This window comes from Quercus suber, unplaced genomic scaffold (assembly GCF_002906115.3).
Source record: "Quercus suber isolate HL8 unplaced genomic scaffold, Cork oak 2.0 scaffold_7, whole genome shotgun sequence".
In the NCBI taxonomy this organism is placed as follows: domain Eukaryota; kingdom Viridiplantae; phylum Streptophyta; class Magnoliopsida; order Fagales; family Fagaceae; genus Quercus; species Quercus suber.
The window spans coordinates 2,149,918-2,168,036 of record NW_027069473.1 but is presented as its reverse complement, the minus strand read 5'-3'; the positions used below and the strand labels follow the sequence as shown (position 1 = coordinate 2,168,036).

At 38.1% G+C, this 18,119-nt stretch overlaps 1 protein-coding gene across 1 annotated transcript; it reads left to right on the top strand.

Moving 5' to 3' along the window:
* The first annotated feature begins 763 nt into the window (after window positions 1-763).
* LOC111992595 (uncharacterized) lies at window positions 764-3,089 on the top strand. The gene is made up of 2 exons (XM_065775023.1): window positions 764-2,323; window positions 2,994-3,089. The coding sequence occupies exons 1-2, from the start codon at window positions 764-766 to the stop codon at window positions 3,030-3,032; spliced, it is 1,599 nt and encodes a 532-aa protein (XP_065631095.1). The 3' UTR covers window positions 3,033-3,089.
* The last annotated feature ends 15,030 nt before the right edge of the window (window positions 3,090-18,119 follow it).

The window sequence follows — 18,119 nt, the reverse complement described above, 5'->3', positions numbered from 1 at the left end:
CTTTATCTCACTGAAGGAAAAAAATGAAATGAATATTTATGAAGAGTCTCTTTATTCTTTATCTAAGCCTATCTGATGATTCTGATCTCACATCTCGGTAAGTGTCTCTCTCTTTTGAATTGTGACTCTCTGATTGGCTGGTTTTGCTTTTTGCCTATTTTTGTCTTTTTAAATTTGGCATTATCTTATCCTTTTTTCTTGTTGGTCAGTGACTCAGTGTGTTGGTGTTTGGTGAAATATTAATTGTCATTTAGTGTAACGTGTGTTATGATTTGTGATTGGCATTGCGAAATTTTTTGATTGCAGCTAGCTATTGTGATTAGGGCGCATTTTGTGCTTGTTTGTTGGCTGTTGAGTGGGGTGGGGAGGGGGTAGATGGGCTATGGGCACATGGGGCCGGGTGCAGCATAATAATTAAGGCAATGTAATTAAATTAACCAATATATAATAAAAGCTATATAATTAAAGCTATAGTGAAAATTAAATTAAAGCTAAACAATAATAATTAAAGCTATATAATTAAATTAACCAATATATTATAAAAGACAAATTAATTAAATTATTTTTGTTTTTGTTTGAGGGGTTATTATTAATTAAAGTTGTATTAAAAATGGGCTGACTGTTTAAATTATAGTGAAAATTTTGTTTTTTCTTGAGTATGAATAACATTCATATAACTAAGTAAAAATTTCTAATTAAATTTTTTTTTTTTAAATTCTTTTCAGGTTAATTTTTGAGTCATATTCTTAAAGCTAAAAGAATTATGAGCAAACGAAAAACAATTAATGCATTCTCTAAGAAAAAAGATGCTAGCAATTCAGAAATTAGGACACCTGTGGCTGTAGAAACAAATCTTAATACTTCAATACCTGATGAACACCCCTCCAAATGTCCAAAACTTCAATTTGAAGAGATAGATCGTGATCCAAGATCACGTAAACAAATATGTGAATTTCCTATCAACCAACAAGATGAAATCCGACGAGCTTATCTCAAAGAAGGTCCATATCAACCTGAAAATATAGACTATCCATACAATGATGATTCTCATCGTCGTCGATTTCAACCTTCATGGTTTGGTTCACATAAGGATTGGTTGGAATACTCACCTTCAATGGATGCGATATATTGTCTACCTTGCTACCTTTTTAGTAAGAAACCAATAGGTCGTCCCGGATCAGATGTATTCATTTCACGAGGTTTTAATAATTGGAAAAAGGTGAAAGATGGAATGAATTGTCCTTTAATTTGTCATGAAGGGAAAGAACCAAACTCCCCACATAAAATTGCTATGAAATGTTGCGAGGATTTAAAGAATCATTCACGGCATATTGACAAGCTGATTGAGAAACAAACATCAAAAGAATTAGAGAATAATCGATTGCGGCTCAAAACCTCAGTAGAGTGTGCTCGATGGCTAGCATTCCAAGCTTGTGCTTTTAGAGGTCATGATGAAAGCCTTGATTCAAAAAATAGAGGTAATTTTATTGAATTGATAAAATTCACATCAACTTTCAATGACAAAGTAGCTAGTGTTGTCTTGGAAAATGCACCAGGAAATGCCAAATATACATCACCCACAATTCAAAAGGAGATTTTGCATATTCTTGCTAGTAATGTGCGAAATGCTATTCGTGAAGAAATTGGGGATGCAAAATTTTGCATTCTTGTTGATGAAGCTCGGGATGAGTCGAAGAGAGAGCAAATGGCCATCATTTTGAGGTTTGTTGATAAAGAAGGTTTCATTAAAGAGCGTTTCTTTCATGTTGTGCATGTTAGAGACACTACTGCATTGACTTTAAAGAATGAGATATGTGCTGTCCTTTCTCATTACAACCTCCACATTGAAAATATTCGAGGTCAAGGATATGATGGGGCTAGTAACATGCGTGGTGAATGGAATGGATTACAAGCTCTTTTTCTTAAAGAGTGCCCATATGCTTATTATGTACACTGTATGGCTCATAGGTTGCAATTAGCTCTAGTTACAGCATCTAGAGAAGTAAAAGATGTTCATCAGTTCTTTGATCATTTGGTTAATATTATCAATATTGTTGTTGGTTCTAGTAAGCATAATGATGAATTGCAACATGCTCAAGCAGAACAAGTTGAGAATATGATTGCTTCTAATGAAATTGAGACTGGAAGAGGTGCAAACCAGATTGGTACTTTGCAACGAGCTAGAGATACTAGGTGGGGATCTCATTTTCAATCTATTTGTAGTTTGATTAACATGTTTGATGCTACTTGCAAAGTTATCAACACTATCTCTGAGGAAGGGGCTAACTATAAACAACGCGGTGATGCCGAGGGAGCTTATCAGGTATTAACATCATTTGAATTTATTTTAATCTTGCATTTGATGAAAGAGATAATGTGAATTACTAATGTTCTTTATCAAGCTTTGCAACAACGTTCTCAAGACCTTTTAAATGCCATACATTTAGTTTCAACTACAAAATCACTTATTCAAAAGTTGAGAGATGATAGATGGGAGCCTTTACTTGCTAGTGTTATAGCATTTTGTGAGCAACATGAAATTGATATTCCTAATATGAATGCTCGTTAGACTAAAGGTCGAGGTAGATATCGTCGTCAAGATGAAGATTTAACAATGGAACATCATTTTAGAATTTGCATATTTACAGTTGCAATAGACTTTCAATTGTGAGAATTGAAAAGTAGATTTTGTGAGCTAACAACGGAACTTGTCATTCTTAGTTCAGCTTTAAATCCCAAGGATGTTTTTAAATTATTCAAAATTGTTCATATATGCAATTTAGTTAAGAAATATTATCCTCAAGATTTTACTGAACATGAACAAGAACTTTTGGAGTCTCAATTGCAACATTATGAGCTTGGTGTGATAAAACATCCAGATTTTCAGAATATGAGTACAATTTCTGAGCTATGTAGGGGATTAAAAATTTCAGGAAAGTCTAATATCTATTTTTTGATTGATAGACTTATTCGTCTTGTGTTGACCCTTCCAGTTTCTACAGCAACTACAGAACGAGCTTTCTCAGCTATGAAGTTGTTAAAAACAAGACTTCGCAATAGAATGGAGGATGAGTTTTTGGCAGATAATATGATAGGTTTATATAGAGAAGGAAATTGCAGGGAATTTCACTATGGAGATGATAATGGATGAATTTTATTCCATGAAAAATCGTTGTTAGGCATTATTTGATCCGGTTGATGACCCGACCTGACTTGAATAATGTTGCGTGGTTTTTAATGGGAGATTTACTGAGGCTTAGTCCATGGAGCGGAGGCTTGGGCAGACAAAAATTTTTTGGCCTGTTTTGTAGCTCATTATGAATCCTGTGCACAGGATATAAAAGCCTTTTTTTTTTTGTGATTAGGGTTTTGTCTTGTTGTTGTTTTTGAGAAAGAAAAACACTGTAGCCACACATTGTAATTTTTTTTTATAATAGTGAAATCCCTGCAACTCCGTGGACATAGGCAAATTGCCAAACCACGTAAATACTGTCTTGTGCGTGTGATTGTTTTTCTTTTGGCATTTTGTTTTCTCTATTTTTTTGTTTCTCACAGGTTTGGAATTTCGGTTGAATTCCCAACATGTTCAAGTATATGATGATATATGAAAGTTGATAATTTTGTATCCAATAGACTTAAGAATTATATTTAGTATATTTATGTTACAACCCGGCCCCCCCATGTATTTATTCCTGGCTACGCCCCTGCATACATTTATACTTATATCTATTTTAGCTAGATTGAAACTTAAATTGGATCTGCTAGAAATCATTAGAAGCCAGATTTATCTTCGGTTGTGTGCACTCTTATTTTTTATGCCTAAAGTGGATTTGCCATACAAACCAGCGGGTGGCAATAAATCCAAAACCCATGTAGAGGAAAATAGTTATTTTCATGGTTTGGAATAGCTTAATTGACCCCTGAGAGCTATGAAATCAATATAACTGGAACAATTCTGGCACTCAAGGCTGACAAGTGACATATAGGTTTTTGTCCAGAGAAAACATGATTTTGAAGTGCAAGTGCGTCAATATCATGAATATACTTGATAGATTCCAGCAATGCCTTTATAGTTCCATCATACTTGAAATCAATACAATCAGAAATACTCTTGAGAGCATCTTCAATTCCTGAACTTGACCATATACTATAACATTCACCTAGAAGACCAACCAAGCCAGCGTTATCCGTAGAAGTTAGTAACAGCCAAGGCTTGTGAATCTTGGTTGAGGCTCGAAGAACTTCAACTACTCTGTAAATTTCTCCAAGGGCAAGGATATACCGCTTCCCTGTATTTTCACCCCTCAAAAAATAAACAACTAGGATAAAAATTAAGCTAAAAACAATCTACCCTTTGTTTTTTGGAAAAAGAAAATAAGTGTGAGACTATGTAAAAAGGGATCTGCCATGATCATTAAGGTGCATATAGCTTGAGGTTCAGATAATATTTGACTTTGAACATTCTTGTGTAATGACTCCTTCCAAATTAAGGCTCCATGTTTCAGCTCTTGAGCACAAACAGAGAGTATTTTAGACCAGGTTGAAACATAATACTGTTGCTCCTCCGCTGATCCCAATTTAGAATTGTTACTGCTGATACCACTTCTTTTAGGAGATCAATAGCTGATCTGATATCCTCTTCTGCCTGTTAAAGAAAAATATACATGGTGAGGTAAAAGGCCAAAGTCTAATAAGCAGAATATTATGACCGATACAATTTTTTTAGAAAAGTGAAGAAACTGTTATTACTTCATACAAATTGTGTGTCTTGAAAGACATCATTTTTTTTTTGGGGGGAGGGGGGTGGTGGACTCCATATATCCCATTGCACCAAATTCAGAACTGCTTGATGAGATGCATAGAATATAAATATTAGAGTTCATCACTGTTTCTTTAAGGTCCTATGGAATTGAACCCCAGAAAAAACATAAGAAAGAACTACTTAAACAATGAAAAAACAAGGAGGAAACCAAATGCTAGCATAATTTCTAATGCAAATAAACTATAAAATAAAATGGGAGGGGGGGAGAATGGCAACAAACAAGGAAACAATATTTCTTAGAACCAGCAAAAACCAGTTCTCAACAATTGCATTTAATTTCATCACACATACTACTCTTTAAGTCATACTAAAGCTGAATGTTCAAATAGTGTGTAAAACGCTATGAACGTTTAGACTCCCAATTTACAAAATATCAATTCACGCTTAATATCAAACAATGTATGTGCAGAAAATGAAGATAAGCCTATAACAAAATTGATAAACAATCTAAACCAAATAAAATCACATCCACAGTAGAAATTAAATGGTAAAGATTAAGGGAAGAGAGATGCAAACACAAGGACAACACAACGATATGTTATCAAAGAGGAACCCAAAACCCTCGGCGTAAAACCTCTCCTCCGCCCTCCAAGCGGTCAATAATCCACTAAAGAATGAAGTTGGGATACATGAATAGCAGAAGACCCTCTAAGCCTAATCTACCCAGTGTATCTAAGCCCTCCAAGCTTCTTGTTCCAATGAGGTTGCGCCGAACCTTTGTCTTCTTTAGCTTACCGAATTCCGTTGTAGCCCCTAGCATCAACCAATAACCATTAATCCCTTCCTAACTGCTTTCCAAAGCACCAAATAGCCTTCTCACAGATATGGGTATGGTGAGAAAAAGATTTGGGTAAGAACCTCTTGAAAGTTCAATATGGGTATGAAACACCCTTGAACGTTTAGACCCCCAGAAATAAAATACCAATTCAAGCTATATATCAAACAATCAATGTGCGGAATATGATAACAAGCTTATAACAGAATTGATAAATCAATCTAAGCCAAATATGAACACATCCACATCAGTAAATATAAAGCAAAGATAAAGGAAAGAGAGATGCAAACACACGGACAACACACGATGTGTTATCGAAGAGGAAACCGAAGTCCTCGACGTAAAACCTCTCCGCCGCCCTCCAAGCGGTCAAATAATCCACTAAAGAATGTAGTTGGGATACATGAATAGCAGAAGACCCTCCAAGCCTAATCTACCCAAGTACCTAAGCCCTCCAAGCTTCTTGCTCCAACGAGGTTACGCCGAACCTATTTCTTCTCTAGCTTCCCGGATTCCGCTACTTGACCATAGCATCAACCAATGTATATTGGTTCCTTTCCAAATTGCTTCCCAAAGCACCAAATGGACCTTCTCACAGACGTTATGGTGTCGTCTATGACCACATTGATTGATTCCATCACCGTCTTAGTGCGCTTGTTGTACACTCTATAAGCTCGGCTATTTGTGGAGTATCCTAGGAGTATCCCTTCATCACTCTTAGCATCAAATTTTCCTGGATTTTCCCTGTCATTTAGAATATAGCATGTGCTCCCAAATACTCTGAAATACTTCACCTTGGGTTTCTTTTCTCTCCATATTTCATATGACGTCTTCTTTTCCCTACTCGGAAATAAACTCTGTTACAAATATGACAAGCTGTGTTCACAGCTTCAGCCCAGAACCTTTGAGGTATGTTTTTGTTGAGTAACATGACTCTAGCCATCTCTTGGATCACCCGATTCTTTCTTTCAACCACCCCATTTTGTTGAGGAGTCTTTGGAGCTGAAAATTCCTTCTTGATACCATGCTCTTCACAAAATGATTTAAATTTCCTATTCTCAAATTCCTTCCCATGATCACTTCTGATTTTGACTATGGGAACTCCTTTTTCATTTTGCAATCTCTTGCATAATTTCTGCATTTTATCACATGCTTCAGATTTTTCTCTGAGGAATTCCACCCAAGAGTACCTTGAGAAATCATCAACTATCACCATAATGTATCTCTTTCCTCCCAGGCTTTCAGTCCTTGTAGGCCCCATGAGATCTACGTGAAGAAGTTCCAAACACCGTGAGGTAGCAATCACATTCACCTTTGGATGATTTGCTTTTGTTTGTTTCCCCATTTGACATGCTCCACATATAGTCTTCTCCACCTTTCCAAACTTTGGAAGTCCCTCAACGGCCTCAAGTTTAGAAACTTTACATACTTGTTTGAAGTTTGCATGTCCAAACCTGTGATGCCACAGTTTCAGCATATCAACACGAGCACTTCTACACGAAATAGGTGCCGAAGGTACAACTCCATAGCAATTATCAGTAGTCCTATTTCCTTCCAAGACTTGAATCCCTTTCTCATCAATGATTATGCACCCCTTCTTTGAGAATTGAACTAGAAAATCTTCATCACATATTTGAGTAATACTGAGGAGATTTGCCTTCAATCCATTGATGTATAGTACTTCTTTCAGCAAAGGTAGTCCCGGTATTTCAACCGTTCCTTTCCCGAGGACTTGAGCATGACTCCCATCACCAAAAGTCACATAATCACATGCCTTCTCTTTAAGAGTCATAAACAATGATTTATCTCCTGTCATATGACGAGAACAACCACTATCAAGGTACCATAAGCATGAGTTGAATACCTTCAATGAGGTGTGCACAAACATACACGCATGAGACAAGCATTCTTGACCATCAAACAAAAATTCATTGTTATTTTCCATGCTCATTCCAGATTGGATTTGCTTTTTCAGATTATCAACCTTTTCACATAGTGATCTATTTCTTCTTTTGTATTTCTCAATCAAAGAGGTAGATTCACATAGACTATTGTGAAGTATGTGATTCTTGCTTTGAAAATATTTCAGCATGTGAATGAACATCCTAGCATGTTTTCTAGACTTAATTAACTCTAAGAGTTCCTTTTTAGAGTATCCCTCAAAAATACTCATAGAATCATTTTCACAAACACTCATACCATAATTCAGCATAACCCTTTCTACAGCAGCATCCATAGCCAAGGGGTCTAGGATCGCACTCAGGTAATCAAACCACAAAGAATGCACCCGCTCTGATACCAATTGAAAGTTCAATAAGGGTATACAACACCTTTGAACGTTTAGACCCCAAATAACAAAAATACCAATTCAAGCTTTATATCAAACAATTTATGTGCGGAATATGATAACAAGCTTATAACTGAATTGATAGAACAATCTAAGCCAAATATAAACACATCCACAGCAGTAAATATAAGGCAAAGGTAAAGGGAAAGAAGATGCAAACACACGGACAACACACGATGTGTTATCGAAGAGGAAACCGAAGTCCTCGGCGTAAAACCTCTCCGCCGCCCTCCAAGCGGTCAAATAATCCACTAAAGAATGTAGTTGGGATACATGAACAGCAGAAGACCCTCCAAGCCTAATCTACCCAAGTACCTAAGCCCTCCAAGCTTCTTGCTCCAACGAGGTTACGCCGAACCTATTTCTTCTCTAGCTTCCCGGATTCCGCTACTTGACCATAGCATCAACCAATGTATATTGGTTCCTTTCCAAACTGCTTCCCAAAGCACCAAATGGACCTTCTCACAGACGTAGGTGTGGTGAGACAAGGGTTTGGTAAATGACCTCTCAAGGGTATGACAATGAGAGGAAGAGAGTAGAGGAATTTGTAGAGTCTCTTTAGATGAAGATTGGGGATGAATCAATCTTGTATTTCTCTAGGGTTTTCTCTCACAAAAATTCTCTCTGGAAGCTCTCTCAATATGATGGGTATAAGGGTGTATATATAGTAGGGTGAGAAGGGAATGCAAAACGTCAGTTTTTCCAAACAGGGCAAGTTGGGACTTGATCTCGCGGCTTGGCCAAATCGCGAAATCAAGTCGCGACGTAACGGCCTGGCCAGACTGGAACTTTTGTCCTGTAGCGTGACAGCTGGCGCGACCCTTCAGCTTCCTAGTGTGCCTCTCACGTGACTGCCTTTCGCGGCTTGCCAGTCGCGAACCACCCGCGAGTCCTAGTCGCGAGACTCTGTTTTTCTTGCACACTCTTGAACTTTTCTTCACATCTTCACACACTACCCTTACAATTTTCCCACCTAAATACAGGGTTACTAAGTGCTAAATTACAAGCAAATTGGTCACGAATAAAGCCAATTAGATGGTTGATTAAATTCAATCTTATAATCTCCCCCTTTGGCTATTCCGTGACAAAACCCTACAACAGACTCTAGACTTAAACGTGAGTTGGGAACAGTTGGAAAACTCACTCACACCTAACTTTAGATTCTGAAAAGCTCTTGAACATATGAATAAGTAACTCCTGAAATACAACAACATAGCAATATCATTGTACGCAGAAAACTTAATATGCATATAGAGCAAAATAAGCATTAGGGGTGTGCAAAAAACCGACGAACCGAATAAACCGGCCGAAACCGACCGAACCGTTGCCAAATTTTCGGTTCGATTTCAGTTTGGTTCGGTTTTGGTTTCATTTTTTAAAAACCGAAATTTTCGGTTTCGGTTTCGGTGTTGGATTTTTTCACTCGAAACCGAACCGAACCGACCGAATATATATATATATATATTTATGTAACTCTATATATATATATATATATATGTAACTCTGTTACATAATAGATCAGTGGCTTAGTGGTATGCAACTCTATGGTTTGGCCGCTGATCCTGGGTTCGAGCCTTCGCGTGGGGGCGTATGCTTTTTTTGCTATTTAATTTTTTAAAACCCTAAAGATTGACATAAAGACGAAAATACCCCTCCCCTATTTATTCTTCCCCTTTCTTTTCTTCAGTTCAGCCGCCCCCTTCCCCAACTTCTTCTCTCAATTTTTTCTGTCTTTTAAAGAGTTCAGCCCTCAGTCCTTCCTTTTCTCTCACCGCTCCACGCCTCCATATGCTGCCTCCACACGTCGGCCTTCCTGCACCGGCCTCCACATGCCGGTCTCCACACGCCGGGCTCCCTACATCGACTAATCTTTTCATTCTCACAGTGTCACGGTGACCCTCCCTCTCTCTTTAATTTCTCCATAGTTTCCTCTCTCTTTTTTAGAATCTGGGTTTGTTTAATATTGAACCAATGATATTTTTTCAATTTTTATGTGCAAATAAAGTTAGGGAAACCCATGTGCTTGGTTAGTTGGTTGTTTATTTTTTCAATTTCTTCTCTCTTTTTTATATTCTGGGTTTGTTTTATATTGAATTAATGCTATTTTTCCAATTTTTATGTGCAAATAAAGTTAGTTTTTTGAAAAAACCCATGTGCTTGGTTGTTTAGTTTTGCAATTTCTTCTCTCTTTTTTATATTCTGATTTCTGGGTTTGTTTGTTTTTTTTTTTTTTTCTTTGTTTGCTTTCTTAGAAAATAAATGATAAGGAACCGAAACCGACCGAAAAAATGACCGAAATCGAAACAAACCGAAACCGACAGTTTTTCAACAATTTCGGTTGGTTTCGGTTGAGACTTTTAAAAACCGAAAATTTCGGTTTCGGTTGGTCGGATAAAAAAAAACCGACCGAACCGAACCGATTACAGCCCTAATAAGCATGATCAAGCAAAAATGAACATAGGCATAAAAGCAATAATTCATGGCAAGATCAACACCAGTAGTCACTTAAGCAAAAGTGATTACTATGTTCATTCACACAAGGAATGAACATTCGGACATGCAAAAATGATAAACTCAAATGAAGAGAATCATTTGCAAGTTCAACACGCAACCAATGCATACAAACATATATGCATCTAGGAACAATCCTACAAGGGCACAAGAGTGTTGTACTTAGGGTAATGCAAAGCATTAACAAGTACCAAAACACAAAGCATAAAGGCTGCATATGCAAAGTTTTTGCAAATACATGGCACAAACCATACAAGCCTACAATCATGCAAAAGTGCTAGAAATAACCCTCAAAGCTTACAAAAGCAACAATGGGTACAAACCAACAACTTAAAAGGTTGAAAAACATCATACTAAATAAGTGCTGAAGAAAATAAGTTGGATACAGAACAGTGATAAAAAAAAACTAAGGATAGCTGAAATCTCCCCCTTTCGTTGAGCTCTCCCCTGCCAACAGCATCTCCCCCTTTTTGTCAAGGAATAGCTAGTCGTCATTATCCTCGAGCTTTCTTTGAATTTCATCCAATTGAGTTTGAATCGAAGTAAACTTCGTATCTCATCGAGAGTTGAGATGATGCAAGATAGAAGAAAAATTGGACATCTTTGAACTTAGCTCATGAACAGAAGCTACAATAGAGTCTAGTCTCTCGTCAGCGGGGAGTGAACTGGAGCGCGAGCCACTGTGGGACACGAAAGCTTCTGTTTTAATTCCCTTCTTGCTATGACCAATACTAGCGTTGAATGTGCGCATGTTGATTGGACATGGTTTTGCGCAGGGAACTTCGTTTTCAGACGGATAGATCCCTTTCCACTTAAGAATCCGGAGATGAGACAGCAAAATGGGATGCACATTCTTGATTCTGTTCTTAGAACAGTTTTGCAAAGGATATGAAAGATATGGGCACAGATGTCAATCTCGACATCAGAAATCAGATCATGAAGAAACAGTGCACGACCGAGATTCATATACCCTGTGCTGGAAAGGGGATACAGGTTGTGAAACATGACGATCGTGAGCACCCTCAATTTTGGAGGAAGAGATGAAACACTGATGAATTCCCATTTGAGGAAAATTCTAGATTGTCCCCAAGAGCTGCTTTAAGTAATTCTTCATCCGGATGAAAGTCATCATAGATTGGAGATATCCCAAGAATTGGCCTGTTGATGTGCAGAATCTCTGCTAGATATGCGGGAGAGACCGAGAAACTTTTTCCTCTAACCCAGCACTTAAGTTCATCTCCTTCAATAATTGCATTTGCATAAAACTCTTTTACCAGATCTTCATATGCATCATCAAGGTCAGAGAGAAGATAATTCCAGTCCTTGCGAACAAACCATTGTGGAATGTTGGTGTCAAACAGAGAATGTTGGTCAACGACTCTTTCAATCAGAGGTGTCGCCTTTTTGAAGTAATTTTCATGAGTCTGGAAGGCAGCATACGATCGAAACTTGGTGGGATTGAACACACCAGATGAGGAGCGAACTCGCTTTGGTCTAGGAGAGAAATCGTCAATTTCAATGACATGTTCCTTCCCTTTGCTGCTTCCTCCTTTTACAGCTGATCTCTTGAATGGAGACATTTTCACTCTGCACTAGGATTAAATTCACACACAAACACCAAACAAGACAGCACCATTAGAATTCCACCCAAGAGTACCTTGAGAAATCATCAACTATCACCATAATGTATCTCTTTCCTCCCAGGCTTTCAGTCCTTGTAGGCCCCATGAGATCTACGTGAAGAAGTTCCAAACACCGTAAGGTAGCAATCACATTCACCTTTGGATGATTTGCTTTTGCTTGTTTCCCCATTTGACATGCTCCACATATAGTCTTCTCCACCTTTCCAAACTTTGGAAGTCCCTCAACGGCCTCAAGTTTAGAAACTTTACATACTTGTTTGAAGTTTGCATGTCCAAACCTGTGATGCCACAGTTTCAGCATATCAACACGAGCACTTCTACACGAAATAGGTGCCGTAGGTACAACTCCATAGCAATTATCAGTAGTCCTATTTCCTTCCAAGACTTGACTCCCTTTCTCATCAATGATTATGCACCCCTTCTTTGAGAATTGAACGAAAAACTCTTCATCACATATTTGAGTAATACTAAGGAGATTTGCCTTCAATCCATTGATGTATAGTACTTCTTTCAACAAAGGTAGTCCCGGTATTTCAACCGTTCCTTTCCCGAGGACTTGAGCATGACTCCCATCACCAAAAGTCACATAATCACATGCCTTCTCTTTAAGAGTCATAAACAATGATTTATCTCCTGTCATATGATGAGAACATCTACTGTCAAGGTACCATAAGCATGAATTAAATACCTTCAATAAGGTGTGCACAAACATACACGCATGAGACAAGCATTCTTGACCATCAAACACAAATTCATTGTTATTTTCCATGCTCATTCCAGATTGGATTTGCTTTTTCAGATTATCAACCTTTTCACATAGTGATCTATTTCTTCTTTTGTATTTCTCAATCAAAGAGGTAGACTCACATAGACTATTGTGAAGTATGTGGTTCTTGCTTTGAAAATATTTCAGCATGTGAATGAACATCCTAGCATGTTTTCTAGATTTAATTAACTCTAAGAGTTCCTTTTTAGAGTATCCCTCGAATATACTCATAGAATCATTTTCACAAACACTCATACCATAATTCAGCATAACCCTTTTTACAGCAGCATCCATAGCCAAGGGGTCTAGGATCTCACTCAGGTAATCAAACCACAAAGAATGCACCCGCTCTGATACCAATTGAAAGTTCAATATGGGTATGAAACACCCTTGAACGTTTAGACCCCCAGAAACAAAATACCAATTCAAGCTATATATCAAACAATCAATGTGCGGAATATGATAACAAACTTATAACAGAATTGATAAATCAATCTAAACCAAATATGAACACATCCACATCAGTAAATATAAGGCAAAGATAAAGAAAAGAGAGATGCAAACACACGGACAACACACGATGTGTTATCGAAGAGGAAACCGAAGTCCTCGGCGTAAAACCTCTCCGCCGCCCTTTGAGCGGTCAAATAATCCACTAAAGAATGTAGTTGGGATACATGAACAGCAGAAGATCCTCTAAGCCTAATCTACCCAAGTACCTAAGCCCTCCAAGCTTTTTGCTCCAACGAGGTTACACCGAACCTATTTCTTCTCTAGCTTCCCGGATTCCACTACTTGACCATAGCATCAACCAATGTATATTGGTTCCTTTCCAAACTGCTTCCCAAAGCACCAAATGGACCTTCTCACAAACGTAGGTGTGGTGAGACAAGGGTTTGGTAAATGACCTCTCAAGGGTATGACAATGGAGAGGAAGAGAGTAGAGGAATTTGTAGAGTCTCTTTAGATGAAGATTGGGGATGAATCAATCTTGTATTTCTCTAGGGTTTTCTCTCACAAAAATTCTTTCTGGAAGCTCTCTCAATATGATGGGTATAAGGGTGTATATATAGTAGGGTGAGAAGGGAATGCAAAACGTCAGTTTTTGCCAAACAGGGCAAGTTGGCGACTTGATTTCGCGGCTTGGCCAAATCGCGAAATCAAGTCGCGACGTAACGGCCTAGCCAGACTGGAACTTTTATCTTGTAGCGTGACAGTTGGCGCGACCTTTCAGCTTCCTACTGTGCCTCTCACGTGACTGCCTTTCGCGGCTTGCCAATCACGAACCACCCGCAAGTCCTAGTCGCGAGACTCTGTTTTTCTTGCACACTCTTGAACTTTTCTTCACATCTTCCCACACACTACCCTTACAATTTTCCCACCTAAATACAGGGTTACTAAGTGCTAAATTACAAGCAAATTGGTCGCGGAATAAAGCCAATTAGATGGTTGATTAAATTCAACCTTACACGTCTCAAGGATGTAATAATGGAGAGGGTGAGAGTAGAGGAATTTGAAGAGTCTCTATGTAAAGATTGTGGATGAATCAATCTTATTTTTCTCTAGGGTTTCTCTTGAGAAATTCTCTCTAGAAGCTCTCTACATTTCGTGTGTATAAGGGGTATTTATACTGGAGTGAGAATGGAATGCGAAGAGTCAGGTTTTTCAAAACAGAGCTGGCTGGCGGCTTGGCTTCGTGACTTGACTGAGTCGCGAGTTCAAGCTGCGAGCTAACAGAACGGCCAAGTTGGACTTTTTGTCCTGTAGTGCTCCAACTAGCGTGACTGTTCATCTTCTCTGCATGCTTTACTCGTGTGCTGCAGTTGGTGGCTTGCCAGTCGCAAGTTAGCCGCGAGTCCCTGCTTCACTGCACACTCTTGAGCATTTTTTCATACTCTTTCACACACTACCCTTACATGAATCCCACCTAAATACAGGGTTACTAAATGCTAAAATACAAGCAAATTTGACACGGAATAAAGCCAACAAAATGGTTGATTAAATTCAACCTTACATGAACAAAAAACATAAGCCAAACAACTTATGATAGTTAAAATTTGCTCTCAAATTCTGTTTTGGTTATTTTACATGATCTCTGAGTTTTAGTTGGGTCATTTTTTAATTGCTCTAATTTCATTCATATTTATTAATCTTCTATAAATCATTTGTGTCATTTAATCATTTCTCAAACTTAGTAAAATGTGGAAGCAATTATGCTTAAAGTTCTTGTCTTTTTATAATTTATAAACTATGCTTAAAGTTCTCCATTTTGATTCGGTATTGTATTACTAATAGTCGCAATGTACTTGCAGATTGAAGGATACCTCCGTTTGTTGAGGCGTCACGGAGTGGGCACTCCAAACTACAAGGACATTACTAGTGTGCTGAAGGTAGTGAATGAAATTGACGGTGTACGTGGTCATATTGCTGAGGCCCCAAATGAGGAGCTAGCAGATATTGAGAGGCCAAGCACGAGCATAGCTCCTGCCGGACGTGGCTGTCATCTGCGTGTTGCAACCCCTCGGGTTGTCCCTACCCTTGATCCCTCTCCACCCACCCCACGTTTATTTCCTGAGCTTTCACCCATTTTATCGTTTGACCTAGGTATTGACTTCAATCCAACCTCTCATGTCATGCACACGAAGCCACCCTCCCACAGTAGCACTATTGGCCCCACTTCAGGCATCGACCGACCTCATGCTAACCATGTTCATAGCGAAGCTCAGCAACTACTTGTGTAGGCTAAGCAGGCTGTTGGGTTACCTGCAAAGCCAGAAGGTCGGCCGAAATGTACATCAAAGGCACCTCCCTGTGGGATAAGTGGTCACAAACATGGACACAAAGCTGGGCACAAGGCATCTGACCAAGGACATGCAAGACCTCCTCCTCCGCAAAGTAAATATTATACGAGATAGCATAAGCTTCAAAAAAAGTAGTTGACAAAGAAATTATGTGAACAAGCATTTTGATGTGAAGAAAGATAGGCATTAGTCTAGTATTTTGATGTGAAAAAGTTGTTAGGATACTTTTTTTTTACACCTAATTTTATTTAAGTACCATCTATTTATTTTCAAACACCACTAATAAGTTATTGGACTTTCTCAAATATTTTTTGCCCTATTATTATGTTAACCACAAATAATTCATATCTTATTATCTAAATTGGGTTGTGATATAAACTATCACAAAAAGCCCAAAAAACTCATATCTTATCCAATTTTATTATCATTATTTAGCTAAGCCCAAAACCGACCCTACGAGCCCAATGCACACATCCCATTTTATTTAAAGCCCAAAAATACTTATGCTTGACAATATTTAGAAAGCCCATGATTCAAGTTCATAGCAAAACAATTTTATCAATGGAATTCAAATCCATAATCAACGCCCATGGTTTAAACCCATGACAATTTTATAAATGGAATTCAAATCCCATAAGCAAAGCCCCTTATTCAACCTCATGGCAAATTATTTGTCAAAAAAGCCCAATCCTCGCTAGCAATATTTAAAGTTCAATTCTCATTGGCAATATCAAAAACCCAATTCTCATTGGCAATATCAAAGCCCAATTCTCATTGGCAATATTTAAAGCTCAATTCTCATTGGCAACATTAAAAACCCAGTTCTCGTTGGTAATATTTAAAACCCAAATCTCATTGGCAATATCAAAAGCCCAATTCTCATTGGCAATATTTAAAGCCTAATTCTCATTGGCAATATCAAAGTCCAATTCTCATTGGTAATATCAAAAGTCCAATTTATGTTAGCACTATTAAAAGCCCCAACTAAGTACTTGACACTATTTTATCAAAAGACTAAGGTTATTAATACTTTGCAAAATACTATTGTGAGAGTGCCTTTTTTTCTTTAGCACTATGGCCCAAGGATCCTGGGCCGTGTAAGATGTTCTTGGTGGACTGGGATTGATTCTTCGCAGCTAAAGGGTTGTTTTAAGAATCGATTGGTGCACAAAACAAACTTCTTACAATACAAATAGCTAACAAACAAGAGTATTCGTATTGAACGACATTATAACAGTAAAGGAAATGCATAACAAGTGAAATATAATGTAAGAACAAGTTAGGGATCTTCTAATTAGTGAGGTGCATTTTATTGATTTCCCTTAGTTGTGATTACAATGCTCACTAAGACGTATTGCAAGGTTCAAATGAGTTCAAAAGTTACAGACTTTGATAGCTATTCAAGCTTCAAAGATTTGCAAAGTTTGAATTTGTTGAATCCGAGCATGTACTGTAGTGACTGTCTCTGGGATACCAGGAACGTTTCCTCTGTTTTCTCTTAAGTTTATAGAGTCTTTCCTACAATTTCATGAGACTTCAGAAAGCAATTATGAATGCCTCGAAAATGATCTAATCGTAAATGAATTCTCTATTCTTTTTATCTAAATTTGGATCCCCTGTAGCATGGACCTCTTCCTCCTTTTATAGCACAGATCGGGCTCCGGGGTACTGATGATTTCCCCCTTTTGCCCCTTAGTGTTTGTGTCGTGCCTGTTTGCTCAGAGTCATGTCATTTCCCTTTTTCTTCATGGCTTCTTGCTTTTTGTTGCGACAAGATGAAAGTCTCTCAGCTAGCTTTCTATTTCCAGATTTTCCGTTGGCTGACCTGAGGTTTTTTGGCTTTTCTTCTCAGCGCTCCAGCTTTTCCAGTTGTACTCTTCCTTGTCTCTTTCTCCAAATGGTTGGAACCAAGCTCCTGCGTTTTGCTCTGTACTTCCACTGCGTGTCTAGGGCACAAGGTCCGCCTGCCCTTTGTCTCTTATCTCTCTTTAATTTTTGCCATAATTTCACTTCGCACGTCCAGGGATCCCCTGCCTCTGGGAGGCTTCTGGGATCCCGACCCAGTTCTTCCTTCTGGGCTTTCTCTGGTTCGCTGGTTCTGCCTGATTTGGGCCTTTTCTCTGGATCCCAGCCCTCTGGGCCTTTTCCCTTTTCTTTCTTTCTTCTCTCTTTTCTTTATTGTGAGAGCCCACCCTTTATTATGTATTTTTTTGTGTGAAAAGGGCCCAACGTCTTTTCTACTTCTTTGGGCCTATTTGTGGCCATTTAATTTTTGAACCTTAACAACTATATCACATGTATTTCACTTAAAAGTCCAATAATGAACAATACTTTAAGTTCTTAAACATATTACTATAATATTACAAGCCCATGAAATCTATGACAATTATCTAATTTCAAAACCCATGGCAATCATCTTATAAAAGCCCATGGAAAGTTATGATTATTTATCTT